Source organism: Anomalospiza imberbis, chromosome 6, assembly GCF_031753505.1.
Source record: "Anomalospiza imberbis isolate Cuckoo-Finch-1a 21T00152 chromosome 6, ASM3175350v1, whole genome shotgun sequence".
NCBI classification, from domain to species: Eukaryota; Metazoa; Chordata; class Aves; order Passeriformes; family Viduidae; genus Anomalospiza; species Anomalospiza imberbis.
In genome coordinates this window covers 56,587,310-56,600,635 of record NC_089686.1, presented here as the reverse complement: position 1 = coordinate 56,600,635, position 13,326 = coordinate 56,587,310, and the positions used below count along the sequence as shown (strand labels likewise).

The following is a 13,326-nucleotide window of genomic DNA, read 5'->3' as shown; positions in this document are numbered from 1 at the left end:
AGGGGGGGCCGTGACGTCAGAGAGCGGAAGGCAGCGAGCGCCACTCACGGGCGCTCCGCGTGTACCGGCACCGCCACCCCGGAAAAACCCGGTGTTTTATTTAGAAAGCCACTTTTTAAAGTGATCAGCGAGTGGCTTGATCACTCCCGCACCACTCAGCTCCGGGACCACCACCCAGCGCGGCTCCAAACCCTCCCCCGACTCCCCCACCTCTACCCCGCGTCCCACCATTGCCATCGGGACCCACCCCCGCGGGGACACACCGAGGCCAAGTCCCAACATCGTCCTTTATTTATAAAAACACGCATTTATAAAGAGCGGAGAGCGCGGGGAGGGGGGGCTCGGGCAGCAGGGCGGCCCCCCCGCCCCCGCCGCCACCACCGGGAGGTCCCGGGGGGTCCCGGGTGGCAGCTGCCGTTACGTGCGGGCGTTTCGCTCTGTCTCTGCCAGGCACTCCCTGACCAGCGCCCGGGCGTGGATGATCCCTGCGGGGAGAAGCACAGGGACACCTCGAATCACCCTCCAGTCGCTCCCCGCGGGGCTGGGGAGCCTCGGGGGCGCAGCCCCGCGGCGGCCCGGTTCCCCACCCTGCCCCTACCCCGCTTCAGCCGCTCCATGGCGCTCTTGCTGCCGGCGTAGGTGGGCCGGATCTCCTTCCCCATCTCCTCGATGACCGAGAGCAGGTCGGTGTAGGTGCTCTGCGAGCCCTGCGCCCCGGGGGGCTTCATGGCCTGCGGGAACAGGGGGACGAGCAGGGACAGAGGGGCTGGGAGCCGTCCCCGCCGCCGCGCCCGGCCCCACCGGCCCCGGCCCCGCGCCTCACCTGCACGTAGCCCATGGACGGCGGCCCGAAGTCATTGAAGAGCGGCCGGAAAGGGGCGGCGGCGCCAGGGACGGAACCGGAGGGCGACGGGACACTCGTGGCTACGAGAAACTGAGGGTCACGGCCGCACTCCCTCTTCCTCGGTACCTCCCTCATCCGGTACCATCCCTTCCCGGGATACCCCCCTCCACCCCTCCGGTCCCTCTCTGCGGCCGGTGCCCCCCGTCCCCCGCGGTTACCGCGGCGTTCTCTCACCGGCGGACGGTGCCCCGGGCCCCGGCGGGGCGGGGCTGGCGCTGGCGGCTCCGGGGGTAGCGGGGGCGGGAGCGATAGGCTTGTAGGACATCCCCGACGGCCGCCCGCCGCTCCCGGATCCCTGGAGCCCCGCGGCGGGGGTCGGCGTGCGGCCCCCGCGCTCGCCCCGCCGGTTGTATCGCCGGTGCCCGCCTCTCTTCAGCTCAGCTCGGCCCCGCTCGGCCCGGCGGGAAGCCGGGAACCGGAGCGGAGCGCGGCGGCCCCGGTTCCCGGTAGCGCTGCGCGGCCCCGGCCTGACCCGGGTCTCTTTCCCCCTCCGCCGCCGCCGGCGCTCGCGGTGATGACGCAGGCGCGTCACGAGCGCGACGTCATCACGTCGCCGCGCGCCCGCCGGCCGGTCACCGTGGAAACACGCGGCGTCGGCCCCGCCCCCTCGGTGCCGCTCCGATCACGTGACTGCCGCGCAGACCACGCCCCCTCGCTCGGCGGGGCCTCTCGGGGTCACGTGACCGACCGGTGCCACCGCCTCGGGGGCCACGGGGGGGGGGCACCGGGAGCGGCATCCCCGCGCTCCCCCCGCCGCCAAGGGACCCCGTGTCACCGCACAGCCCCGAGCCGGCCCGGGCTTTGGGGAACCGGCCCCACCCGCCGGCCGTGCCTTCCCCGGAGCCCTATGCCCGCGGTCCCGGCTCACTCCGGGGTTCCCGTGAGACACAGTGGGAGTCCAGGGTTTTGGGGGATACCAGTGGATGGCACGATCACGAATAAACTCTTTGGAAACAACATAAAACACGAACCGAAAGTATGTAGAGACAGAGTTTTATCATTTCAAAAGGGCAAAATTGGCCCCAAAACTGCAGCCAGGGCAGGGAGGGTACCTACAGCAGCCCTGCCTGCAGCTGGCTGAGGCCCTTCCACCCAGTAATGCTTTATTTCTCTCCTGGAGCGTCTCCTGGCTGGGCTGCCAGGAGTTTCCCCTGTGCTGGGAGCTGCCAGAACATCCGTGAGGGTCCGTGCCAGCCCCGAAAGGGGTGGGACGCCTCACCCTAGGGGGGTCTGGGGTGGGTCTGAGCTCAAACCATGGAGACGGGGCGGGTTATGCTGTGCAGTCCGCATTACACCTGGTGTGGGGGGAGCCTGAGCAGCTCAGGGCGGCACACAGAGTGGGAAAGGAGGCTGGAAGTATGAGCAGCAGGGATGGGGAACAGCTGAAGGAGAGGGGACCACAGCTGAAGGAGAGGTGTGACCTTTAGGGTGAGATCCGGGTGGGAAGGGGGATGATGCAGGGAGAGAGCAGAGATGAGGGCAAGAGTAGTTGAAGCTCGGCTGAGCCTGCGCAGAAAAGGGTCCCGACTTCAGCCCCGGTGCCTCCCACCACGGCCAGACCTCAACATCAGAGCAGCTCTGGCACCCAGCCTCCCCCCAGGCATGGGCGCCACTGTGCCAGCACTGCCCCAGCCCCTGGAGCTGGGGGTCCCTCTGTGGCCCCCTTGTCTTCGTAAGGCACGGGGGGCTTGGGTCCCGCGTTGGCACACACTGCCCTCAGCGCGACATCATCCGCACAAACTCTGCCGGGGGAAACACACACATGGAACATCCCAGATGTCCCTGGGGGTGCTCCTGGCCCCTTCCCTGCTCCTACCTTCGAAGTCCACCAGGCCATCGCCATTGAGATCCACGTCCTTGAGGATCTCATCCACCTCCCGATAGTTGAGCTGCTGCCCCAGGAGCTTGCGCATGGCCTCCCGCAGCTCCGCCATGCTGATCTGTCCGTCCCCATTGGTGTCAAACTGTGGACAAGGTCCCGTTGCCACCGGCCACCCCTGGCACGCTGACAAGCCTACCTATCTGTCCCCACCGGCCCCGTACCTCACGGAAGGCGTCGCGCAACTCCTTGATCCCAATCATATCCGCCGTCTCCGCCAGCATCTTGGGGCCCATCAGCTCCACAAAATCATCAAAATCCACCTTGCCCCCGGCTGTGGCAGGAGAGGGGTGTCAGCGGGGCGTGGGGCAGGGACTGATGGGCACCCACTGCCCCACCACGTACTGATCTGCTGGGACAGCTCGATGAGCTCCATCTCTGTGGGCATGTAGCCCATGGTCCGCATGCACTCGCCCAGGTCCTTGTAGCTGATGTAGCCGTCATGGTCCTTGTCAAACTCCCGGAACGCCTGCTTCAGCTCTGGGGACACCACAGTGTCACCACCAGCACCCCCGCACTGCCACCCACCCGAGCGGGACCCCCTCCCCAGCGCCTCACCTTCGATCTCCTCGGGCCGCAGCTCCCGGTCCTGGGGAAGAGAAAACGGGAAGAGACGAAGGAGGGGTTCTATTCCCGGGGATCCCACAGGGATTCTGCCCTAAGCGCCCCGGGAGCACAGGCAGCACACGGGAGGGGACGGTCGCGTACCCGTTGGGTGATGGCGATGCTCTGCCGCAGGAAGATGCAGGCCGGCCCCACCAGCCCCTGCAGCACCGAGTATCCCTGCATCGGGGGCGTCTGCGCCGCGTCCAGCACGTCCTCAGGGTCCCCTGCGCCGGAGCCTGGAGCGCCCGAGCGTGGCTTCCCATCCTGCGGGTGGAGCAGGCGTCAGCGGCGAGGGGGGGCCAAGCAGGGACCCCCTCCTCCTCCGGCTCCTCCCGCCCCGCGGGGTGTCACAGCCCCGCCGTACCTTGGGGAGCCGCCGCTCAGGGGTCTTGGTGCAGTTGCCCATGGCTGGGGGCTGCCCCCACGCCGCAGGACATGCCTGGCCCCGGCAGGGGCTGGCTGGCGCAGACCGTGGGGCTGCCACCGGGGATTTGAGGTTTTTATGGAATATCTGGGGATATGCAGGGCAGGCGCGGGGGGGTGGGTGCCGCGCCCGCGTGCATAATCCTCCGGATTATTCCCGCTCGGCCGCCCTGCTCCAGATGTGGGCAGCCGCCCAGCTGTTCCCCAGTCCCGCAGCCTCCCTGCGAGGGCACGCAGGATCCCCGGCACCCACCGTGCCCCGGCCCTGTCCCTGCCGCCGGTTACCTGCCCAAAAGCGGGGGGCGGCCGGGGTCCCGGCTCCTCGGTAGCCCGCTGAAGCTCCATGGGGGATGCACCGCTACGGCTTAATCTCCCCTGGCTCCCCGCAGTGCCGGCAGTGCCGGGACCCCTGAGCCGAGGGGCCGGGCGGGAGCCGCGGGCCCCCCTCCGGCCGGGGCCGTGGCGCCAGGGGGCGCCCCGGCAGGTGGGGGGCGCGGGGCTGCCAGTGCCGCGCCGCTGCGGCCCGCGGAAGAGGAAGAACATTCCGCCCGCTCCTGCTCCTTCTCCCCACGACCGGGGCCAAGCAGGAGGAAACCAGATCGCCCCGAACCTGCGCTCGGCCCTCGCAGGGACGAGGCCACCGCTGTCCCCGGGACCCGCCGTGTAGCGCAGGAGATCGGGTGGAGCGCAGCGACCCCCCGGGGCGCTGGAGGCGGGCGAGCGGGGCGCCCCGGGGGGCTCCGGGGGAGGCGGACGGGGGGCTCCGGTTTCAGCGCCGAAACCCGACCCGGGCCCGGGCGCGGGGCACGTGCCGGCGCGCCGCCAGCGAGGCCACGCCCCCTCGGGGCCCACGAGCCCGCCTTGGGAACGCGCCCCCCGCTCTGGCCCCGCCCCCTACACGCGGCCCCGCCCCCAAACAGGCCCTGGTCCGGCCTCTCTCGTGACGTCACTGCCGCGCCGCCGGCGCTCCCCTGACGTCACCGCGGGGGCGGCTGAAGGTGACGGTGGTCGGTCCCGGTGCCGGTGCCCCCCCGCCATGGCCGGCAGGCAGCTGCTGGCGCTGCGGCGCCTGCCCGCCGCCTCCTTCTCGGTGAGCGGGGACGGGGCGGGGAGCGCCGGGACCATGCGGTACCGGTCCCGGTGTTCCCGGTGCTGAATCCGTGTGTTCCCGCAGACGGCGCCCAAGAAGACGCAGTTCGGGTCGCTGCGGGATGAGGACCGGATTTTCACCAACCTCTACGGGCGGCACGACTGGCGGTGAGTAGCGGGAGCAGCGTGGGGAGTGCCGGTGCCCCGTGCTCAGTGCCCGGTGCCACCGTGCCCGGTGCCCGCAGGCTGCAGGGCGCGCTGCGCCGCGGCGACTGGTACAAGACGAAGGAGATCCTCCTCAAGGGCGTGGACTGGATCCTCGGCGAGATCAAGACCTCGGGGCTGCGGGGCCGCGGCGGGGCCGGGTTCCCCACCGGGCTCAAGTGGAGCTTCATGAACAAACCCCCGGACGGGAGGTGAGACCGGGACCGCCCACGGCTCCGGTACCGCGGCCCCGCCCTGCGGGGAGCCCCCCCTGATGTGAGCTGCCCGCAGACCCAAGTACCTGGTGGTGAACGCGGACGAGGGCGAGCCGGGCACCTGCAAGGACCGGGAGATCATGCGGCACGACCCGCACAAGCTGCTGGAGGGCTGCCTGGTGGCGGGGCGGGCCATGGGCGCCCGCGCCGCCTACATCTACATCCGCGGGGAGTTCTACAACGAGGCCTCCAACCTGCAGGTGGGGGGAGCCCCCCACAGCCACCCCACACCCCCCGGCGTGGCTCGGGGCGCTCCCGGGCTCACGCCCTGCCCCGCTGCAGGTGGCCATCCGTGAGGCCTACGAGGCCGGGCTGCTGGGCGGCGACGCCTGCGGGTCGGGATACGCCTTTGACGTGTTCGTGGTGCGCGGCGCTGGCGCCTACATCTGCGGGGAGGAGACGGCGCTCATCGAGTCCATCGAGGGCAAGCAGGGGAAGCCCCGCCTCAAGCCCCCCTTCCCTGCTGATGTGGGTACGGCCCCTGTCCTGAGTTCCCAGCTGGCACCCCAAAACAATTGTCCCCAGGACACCGTCCTGCTGCAGGGACAAGACAGCCAGCACCCTGTCCATGAAGAGCTCCCGCTGTTTCACGGAATGGTGTGGGTTGGACAGGAGCTGAAAAGACTGTCTCGTTCCACCCCGCTTCCATGGGCTGCATATCACAATCCCACGTTGCTCCAAGCCCTGTTGAACCTGGCCTTGGACACTTCTAGTGGTGCGACAGCCACAGCAGCTTTGGGCCACTTGTGCCAGGGCACCGCCACCCTCACAGGGAGGAATTTTTTCCTAATGTTTCCCCAGGTGTGTTTGGCTGCCCCACCACAGTGGCCAACGTGGAGACGGTGTCGGTGGCCCCCACGATCTGCCGGCGCGGCGGCGCCTGGTTCGCCAGCTTCGGCCGGGAGCGGAATTCCGGCACCAAGCTCTTCAACATCTCGGGGCACGTCAACACGCCCTGCACAGTGGAGGAGGAGATGTCGGTGCCGCTGAAGGAGCTCATCGAGAAACATGCCGGTGAGTGTCGCAGCCGGGCCGGAGCGGGGCTGGAGCTGCCTGACCCTGTCCTGACCCTCCTCTTTGCAGGAGGTGTCCGCGGGGGCTGGGACAACCTGCTGGCCGTCATCCCAGGCGGCTCCTCCACGCCGCTGCTGCCCAAGTCTGTGTGTGAGACGGTGCTGATGGACTTCGATTCCCTGGTGCAGGCGCAGAGCGGGCTGGGTACGGCCGCCGTCATCGTCATGGATAAATCGGTAAGGGATGGGCCCCCCCGACTCCCCCAGCCGCGGTGGGACCCCTGCCTTCCTCACTCTCCCTCTCTTCCCAGACCGACGTCGTCAAAGCCATCGCGCGCCTCATCGAGTTCTACAAGCACGAGAGCTGTGGGCAGTGCACCCCGTGCCGGGAAGGTGAGCGGGGGGCCGTGGCTGAGGGGCTGCGGGGCGGGGCACCGCAGGGACCCATCCCCGTCCCAATTCCCGCAGGCGTGGACTGGATGAACAAGGTGATGGCGCGGTTCGTGCGGGGCGACGCGCAGGCCGCCGAGATCGACGCGCTCTGGGAGATCAGCAAGCAGATCGAGGGACACACCATCTGCGCCCTGGGCGATGGCGCGGCCTGGCCTGTGCAGGTGAGGGGCCCGGAGGGCTTGGAGGGCCAGCAGCCTTCCCCCACCCCATTAACCAACTTCCCCGCTCCGTGCAGGGCCTCATCCGCCACTTCCGCCCCGAGCTGGAGGAGAGGATGCGGCGCTACAGCGAGGCCAAAGCCCGAGCGGCGTCAGCATAAGGATTCACCACCACACCTCCCTTCTCCTGCTTGGAAGGGGTTTCGGGGGTGCTGGTAGCACTAAGAGGGTTCTCAATAAATGCTGCTGTGCTCCCAGGTTCTTCTGTGGACGTTAAATGGGTGTCGGGAGGGACTGAGGGGGCAGAGGGCCTCTGGGTCCTGCTGCCCCTGGAGCAGGAGATCCCCAGGGATCATGGGGTCACACCGCTGGGGCCTGGATACCCCAGAGTGGAGACCATGGATTTCCATGAGGCTGGGGCTGCAGCAGAGGCAATGGCTGTAGGGTACTAACAGACTAACAGACACAGTCCCCTCCCTGGGGACCCCACACTCCCTGTCCTCACCACAGTGGCACCAGGACTCCTCCTCCTGAGCCTGTGCCAAGGGTCAGCTGTCCTGGCCCCACTCCACAACTCAGAGCCCAGGGCAGTTCCAAACATGGCTTTTACTGAATCACAGTGTGCGACATCACTGCTGAGCTCTGAGCCGTTTTCCCCGTGCACGGGTGGAGAACTGAGGCACAGGGAACCCACAGCCACCCCCTGCCCCCTCCCCGCTCAGGCCGGGGCTTTCCGGGGAGGCACGTGGGTCTTCCTGCGGTAGCGGCCAGGCACCAGCAGCTCCAGGGTCAGCTCGGTGACGATGGCCGTGAGCCCCCACACCTTGTGGGGGCCGTTGAGGAACACGGGCAAGGTGTATCCGTAGCCACTGGCCGTGCGGAAGTGGGTGTAGCCCTGGTTCTCCTCGCGGAGCAGGTGAGCCAGGGGCAGGGTGAACACCTCCTCCACCTGTCAGCACAGACCGCAGTGACCGGAGCAGCTGCCACGGGAAGGGGAGCGGGCCTGGGGACGAGTCACTCACCTCATCGGGGTTGGGGTTCAGTGTCAAGGCCTCCAGCGGCCCCAGGTTGGCCACGACGGGTGCCACGGTCATTCCATGCTGGAAGGTGTGTCAGCAAGGGACAGGGTGACACCCCCTCCCCAAAGTCCCCGTGCTTTGATCCCCCTGCACCCAGTGCAGGCACCCACCATGTGTGTCACCCCCTCACCAGTGCCACTGCCTTGTGTGCTGTCACCTGTGTCCCTGCTGATCTGTCCCTGTCATACCAAATCCACCGCCCTTGTCCCTGCTGCCCTGTCCCCATCACCTCGTAACACCCATCACCTGTGTCTCTGTCCCTCTGAATCTGCCACACATGACCCTGTTGCTTTGTCCCTGTCACCTGTGACCCTGCTTGCCTTTTCCCTGTCATTCCAATCCTCTGCTACCTGCAACCCCCCTCACCTGTGTTCCCGTCCCCCTGGACTCCAGGCACCTGCACCCTGTCACCCATCTCCTTGCCTTGCCCCTGTCACCCAGAACCCTTGCTCTGTCACCTGTGTCCCTACTGCTTTGTCAGCAGAACCACTTCCTTCTCGGTGTCGCTGCAGCCTTGTTCCTGTCACCCCTTGTTCCTGTCACCCCAAACCCATCACGCCAGAACCCTCGTCCCTGTCACCTCGAACCCATAACCCATGACCCTGCTGCCTTGCCCCTGTCACCTGAGACCCTGCCGCCTTCCCTGTCACCTTGAACCCATCCCTGTGTCCCTGCCGCTTGCCCTTCTGTTCTTGTCCCCGCACGCCCTTGTCCCCACGCCTCCAAGCCCCGCCGATCCTCGGTACCCGGTCGGGCAGCGTCCGAAGCTGTCCCCAGACGCTGGTGGCTGCCACCGCCACCCCCAGCTCTTCCCGGGTCTCCCGCAGAGCCGTGGCCACCGCGTCCCCGTCCGCCGGGTCCCGCCGCCCACCGGGGAAGCTGCGGGAGGGATCGGGGGGGGTCAGGGCCGGCCCGGCCCCGGTGCCCGCTCCCCCCGCCGGTACCTGACGTCGCCGCTGTGGGGGCCGGCGAGGCGGCGGGAGCGGAGCGTGAAGAGCAGCGCGGGGCGGCCGCGCACCGAGCACAGCGGCACCAGCACCGCGGCCGCCGCCGCCGCGCCCCCCGCCGCCAGCCGCGCCCGGCACCGCCGCTCGCTGCCGCCGCTCAGCACATCCCCGGCGTCCCCCGCACCGCCGGCACCGCCCGGGCCCGCCATGGCGCCGGCACGGGGCGGGGAGGAGCAGCGAGGGAGGAGGGACCGGCACCGCCCCCCGCACCGAGCCCGCCCCCGCCGCGGCCCTGCTGCCCCGGGGGTGGCGCAGCGCTGCCCGGTGTGTGACAGCGTCCTCCAGGGCGGAACGGCCCCTGCCGGGTACGAAAGCACCCTGATGAAACCACCTGCCAGTGTGACCATGCCCCCGGCGTGCAGCCCTTTGGCTGCGTGCGCCAGCCGCCCCTAGGTGTGTGACCCGCGTCCCACCTCCGCAGTGTCCCTGCCAGGTGTGCAAGCCCTGCTCCAGCCCCCACCAGGTGTGCAACAACTCCTGCCAGGTGTGCCACCTACCTTCCAGCTTTGCAACAACCTTCTGGCTCTGCCGGCTGTGCAAGTCCTGCTCCGGCTGTGCTATAACCCTCATGACGTGTGCAGCAGCCCCTGCCAGGTGTGCAATAACGCCTCCGGGGTGTGTCCCTCTTGCTGCTGTGTGACCCCACCTCCCAGCTCCACACACCCCCCAGGTGTGCCACGCTCACCTCTGACACCCCACAGGCCTTGCAAGGACCCTTCCAGGAGTCCAACCAACCCCTTCCAGGCATCCAACAACCCCTTCCAGGCATACACTCCCCCCACTTCTGACAGACTCCGCGTGCCACCGGTCCTCCATGTCACCAGGTGCCTGGGCTTGTCAGGGAATTTCCGCTGTGGAAACAACCTCAACGGTGTTCGAGGCTGGGAAAAGGCTCCCGGATACATCAGGGAATGCTGGTGACCGGCCAGCCCCTCTTCCCAGGGCACCCCCACAGACAGAGACTCTCACTCACACCTGCATCTTCAGCTCTCAGCAGGAAATTATTTTTAAAAAACTGTATAGAAATCATCACTCTCCATGATTCTTTGCTTCCAGAGCCCGTCATTGGCTCCACAATCCCACTCCCATCTCTGGAATCAGCGGAACCTCTGCTCCTCCCACACATATCGCTTCCCTGCTGGAACTTTGCGGAAGAACAGGCTGTTCCCTCGGCTCATGTTGCCCTGGAAAGGGAAAACGACCATGGAGAGGCCACAAAAGGTCCAGGGTGGCCTCTCCAAACCCCATGGGGCTCCCACCTGGTTCCTCTCTGTGTCCCGGTGTATGCCAGTGTATCCCAGCTTCAGCACTTACCTCCCTGTGCAGCTGGCTCCAGCAATCCAGCCAGGAGGAGTAGGTGGGTGCATAGGGAAGGAGACCCCCGGCCAACCTGGGGAAGGGAGGAAAGACCACAGGGAATTATTCCCACCCGGGAATGACCCATTCCCTCTGTAGCTCCACACTGGGTTGAACCCCAAAACAACCCTCTCCCACTTTAAGCAAGGAGGGATCAACCCTGTGGAGCGCTGGAAGCACCTTTCCACCTGGGAATTTCAGTAAAGTGGTTCCAGGAGCTGACCTGGGGCAGAGGGACGCAGGTGCCAGTGGCACTAGGGACTCACCCACAGTTGTTCACGGCCATCAGGTTGGAGACCAGGACGAAGGGGTAGGTCAGCATGCTGGCAAAGAACTGCAGGAAAAGTGGGGATCGGTGGGATGTTCCCTCTTCCCTCCACATCGGGAGAACCCCTTGGAGTTTCACCCCGGGGAGGGAGCCCACTCCTGCCACCTCCACAGGGTCACACGTGTCCTCCTCGGAGCATCCCTTGGCCTGTGGGCTAATCCAGCTGATCCCAGCTTGGCTCCATCCCCACCCTGGCAGCCGCAGGATTCCGGGAACGTACCGCTCCCTAGGGAAAGGATCCACCTCCTGCCCGTGCCTGTACTCACCCCAGTGACCGCCTGGGAGTAGCTCTTCATCTCAGTCATGGTGGAGACCTGAGGGAGGAGCAACAGCACCTGAATCGCCCCAAAATGGGATTGTGGCACCCAGAATACCCCTGGAGCTGCCCCCCATCAGCTCCTGGCACTCTGGATCGCGGAGCGGAGCCTACCCCGTTCTCCAGCGCGTACGTGTTGATGAGGTAGGCCAGCATGTTGCACAGCCACAGGGAGAGGATGTCCCCGAGGAGCCGCGGGATGAGGCCGCTGCAAGGGAAGAAACAGTGGGAATGTTGGCTGAGGGTTGGGACAGGGGGCAGCTGTTCCCACAGCAGCCGGGTGATGAGGGAACAGCCATCCCTGGGAGCGGGGATGCTTGGGTGAGTTCTGGAGCTGCTGGAGGGATCCAAGATACTCCCACAAGAGGCTTTGGGACCTTCCCAATGATGTCACGCCCGCCGTGCCCCTCTCTGCCTTCCCGGCACTCACGCGAAGAATCCCAGGATTCCCTCTTCCCGGTAGATTGTGGCAAAGGCGCTTAGTGTCCCACTGGGATAGCGAGAAAGAGGAGGGATAACGTCAGGGCGGTCCCAGGCCTCCCGGAGCACCCAGAGCCCCCGGGCCATACCTGTACTTGGTCTCACGGCCGATGAACTGCACCATGCAGCGCAGGGTGATCACTGCGGGGACACGGGAGTGACACGGGAGTGACACGGGAGTGACACGAGGCACCTGGCACCGCGCCCCCCGGTCCTTCGGGATGGGGAGACACCTACCATGGAAGGGGTGGGTGACAAGGGTGGCAGCAGAGCGGGCGACCATCTCCCGGGACGTCTGGGAACAAAGGGAGCATCACCAGGAGGGGACAGGGATGTGACATCCCACTGCCTTCCTCCTCCTGCTCCTGCTCCTCACCTCCTTGAGCACCTGCTCCAGTGAGGACACTGGCTCCTTCTTGCTGGGTCCAGGCTCGAGGGGGAAGGAGGAGTCAGGTGGGAACAGCTGCCCAGAGAGGGGACGCTGTCCCCAGGGTGGGGGTGGAAGCTCCTGGCCCACTGGAGCGCTCCGGATGCAGGGCTGGGGCCTGGAGCCTCCAAATGCAGGGGTCGTGGGGAGGAGGGAGAGAGGGAAGAGAAAGGAGGGGACGAAAGAACGGAGGGAAACAAAGGGGAAAAGAAGGAGGGAAAGCATGGAGAAGGGAAAACAGACAGAAGAACAGAATGAAAGAAAGAGGGAAGGAGAAAGAAGAGGAGAAGGGAAAAACAAGGAGAAAAAGAAGAAAGGAATGTGGGAAAGAAGAAGAGAAAGAAAGGAGGAATAGAAGAACAGAAATAGAAAAAGGGAGAAAGGAGGGAAGGGAAGGGAAGGGAAGGGAAGGGAAGGGAAGGGAAGGGAAGGGAAGGGAAGGGAAGGGAAGGGAAGGGAAGGGAAGGGAAGGGAAGGGAAGGGAAGGGAAGGGAAGGGAAGGGAAGGGAAGGATTCCCCGTGGGAAGCATCTCTGCACCTACCTCAGCCTGCTCGGCCTCCTGGTACCGCTGTGGAGCAAAGGGCAGGGTCAGCGCAGGGTCGGCACCGTGCGGGGGGCCAGGGGGGCCCGGTGTGCCCCTGTCCCGGCGGCAGAACCCCCGGTCCCCGCAGCGCCCCGGGCCCGGCGCCCCGCCCGTGCCGGTACCTGCAGCACTTTGCTGTGCACCACGGTGCCGATGGCGCTGGAGCAGAGGCGGGGGGCGAGGCCTTTAAAGAGTCCTGCTCTCCCGTCCACCTTTACGATGTGCTTGGCTGGGGACAGCGGGGACCGTCAGCCCCGGGGGGACCCCACGGCGGCACCGGGACGGCGCCGGGGCGGCCCCACCAAGGCGGACTCACCGTAAGAGAAGAGGCCGGGCAGCTGGTATACCTGGCGGCCGAAGATGTTCCTCCCCAAGGTGGGCGGCAGCGGCTCGTAGCCCACCTGCAGCGGGAACGGGCAGGCTGTACCCCCCGCGCGGCCGATACCGGGCCCGGTACCCCCTCTCAACCCCGCCATTCCCGCCCTTACCTGTACCAGCACCTTCACGTACATGAGCGGCTGCGAGAGCACGGTGAGCCCCGAGCCCAGCAGCACCTGCGAAGCCGCGTCTGCCATGGTGCCGCCCGGCCTCACGGCACAGAAGGACACGGCCACGGCTGCCGCCGCTTCCGCTTCCGCCTCCCCGATCCTTCCGGCGCTGCCGTGACGCGCTTCCGGCCGCTGGGGGGCGCCCCGGGAGCGCAGCGGCTGCCGCGGAAACGGCCGGCGGCGCCGCGGGGGTGTTG

The 13,326-nt window shown here is 67.1% G+C and overlaps 5 protein-coding genes across 7 annotated transcripts; 1 reads left to right on the top strand and 4 right to left on the bottom strand.

Moving 5' to 3' along the window:
- Positions 1 to 273: 273 nt before the first annotated feature.
- CDK2AP2 (cyclin dependent kinase 2 associated protein 2) lies at positions 274 to 1,483 on the bottom strand. Its single transcript, XM_068194594.1, has 4 exons — positions 1,079 to 1,483; positions 824 to 924; positions 599 to 731; positions 274 to 485 (listed from the first exon to the last, which is right to left on the bottom strand). Exons 1-4 carry the CDS (start codon positions 1,167 to 1,169, stop codon positions 418 to 420), a joined length of 393 nt encoding a protein of 130 aa, XP_068050695.1. The 5' UTR covers positions 1,170 to 1,483; the 3' UTR covers positions 274 to 417.
- A 406-nt stretch (positions 1,484 to 1,889) lies between these two features.
- CABP2 (calcium binding protein 2) lies at positions 1,890 to 4,701 on the bottom strand. Of its 3 annotated transcripts, none has more exons than XM_068194589.1 (7): positions 4,098 to 4,701; positions 3,492 to 3,653; positions 3,342 to 3,372; positions 3,129 to 3,263; positions 2,948 to 3,057; positions 2,721 to 2,868; positions 1,890 to 2,646 (listed from the first exon to the last, which is right to left on the bottom strand). In XM_068194589.1, the coding sequence occupies exons 1-7, from the start codon at positions 4,353 to 4,355 to the stop codon at positions 2,621 to 2,623; spliced, it is 870 nt and encodes a 289-aa protein (XP_068050690.1). In that variant the 5' UTR covers positions 4,356 to 4,701; the 3' UTR covers positions 1,890 to 2,620. The 3 variants fall into 3 exon arrangements, with proteins under 3 accessions (XP_068050690.1, XP_068050691.1, XP_068050689.1); XM_068194590.1 differs by having other exon boundaries at positions 3,488 to 3,653; positions 4,098 to 4,234; XM_068194588.1 differs by lacking the exon at positions 4,098 to 4,701 and adding an exon at positions 3,754 to 4,075.
- Positions 4,702 to 4,744: 43 nt separating this feature from the next.
- Positions 4,745 to 7,263, top strand: NDUFV1 (NADH:ubiquinone oxidoreductase core subunit V1). The gene is made up of 10 exons (XM_068194584.1): positions 4,745 to 4,902; positions 4,987 to 5,069; positions 5,147 to 5,317; positions 5,397 to 5,580; positions 5,663 to 5,852; positions 6,182 to 6,394; positions 6,464 to 6,630; positions 6,705 to 6,786; positions 6,862 to 7,007; positions 7,082 to 7,263. The coding sequence occupies exons 1-10, from the start codon at positions 4,849 to 4,851 to the stop codon at positions 7,163 to 7,165; spliced, it is 1,374 nt and encodes a 457-aa protein (XP_068050685.1). The 5' UTR covers positions 4,745 to 4,848; the 3' UTR covers positions 7,166 to 7,263.
- A 328-nt stretch (positions 7,264 to 7,591) lies between these two features.
- Positions 7,592 to 9,239, bottom strand: NUDT8 (nudix hydrolase 8). The gene is made up of 4 exons (XM_068194964.1): positions 9,028 to 9,239; positions 8,830 to 8,962; positions 8,027 to 8,104; positions 7,592 to 7,953 (listed from the first exon to the last, which is right to left on the bottom strand). Exons 1-4 carry the CDS (start codon positions 9,237 to 9,239, stop codon positions 7,723 to 7,725), a joined length of 654 nt encoding a protein of 217 aa, XP_068051065.1. The 3' UTR covers positions 7,592 to 7,722.
- An 833-nt stretch (positions 9,240 to 10,072) lies between these two features.
- On the bottom strand, positions 10,073 to 13,227 carry MTCH2 (mitochondrial carrier 2). The gene is made up of 13 exons (XM_068194582.1): positions 13,070 to 13,227; positions 12,898 to 12,982; positions 12,704 to 12,810; positions 12,540 to 12,566; positions 11,947 to 12,000; positions 11,808 to 11,865; positions 11,660 to 11,711; positions 11,521 to 11,580; positions 11,205 to 11,298; positions 11,041 to 11,088; positions 10,713 to 10,780; positions 10,405 to 10,480; positions 10,073 to 10,274 (listed from the first exon to the last, which is right to left on the bottom strand). Exons 1-13 carry the CDS (start codon positions 13,154 to 13,156, stop codon positions 10,188 to 10,190), a joined length of 903 nt encoding a protein of 300 aa, XP_068050683.1. The 5' UTR covers positions 13,157 to 13,227; the 3' UTR covers positions 10,073 to 10,187.
- Positions 13,228 to 13,326: the final 99 nt, after the last annotated feature.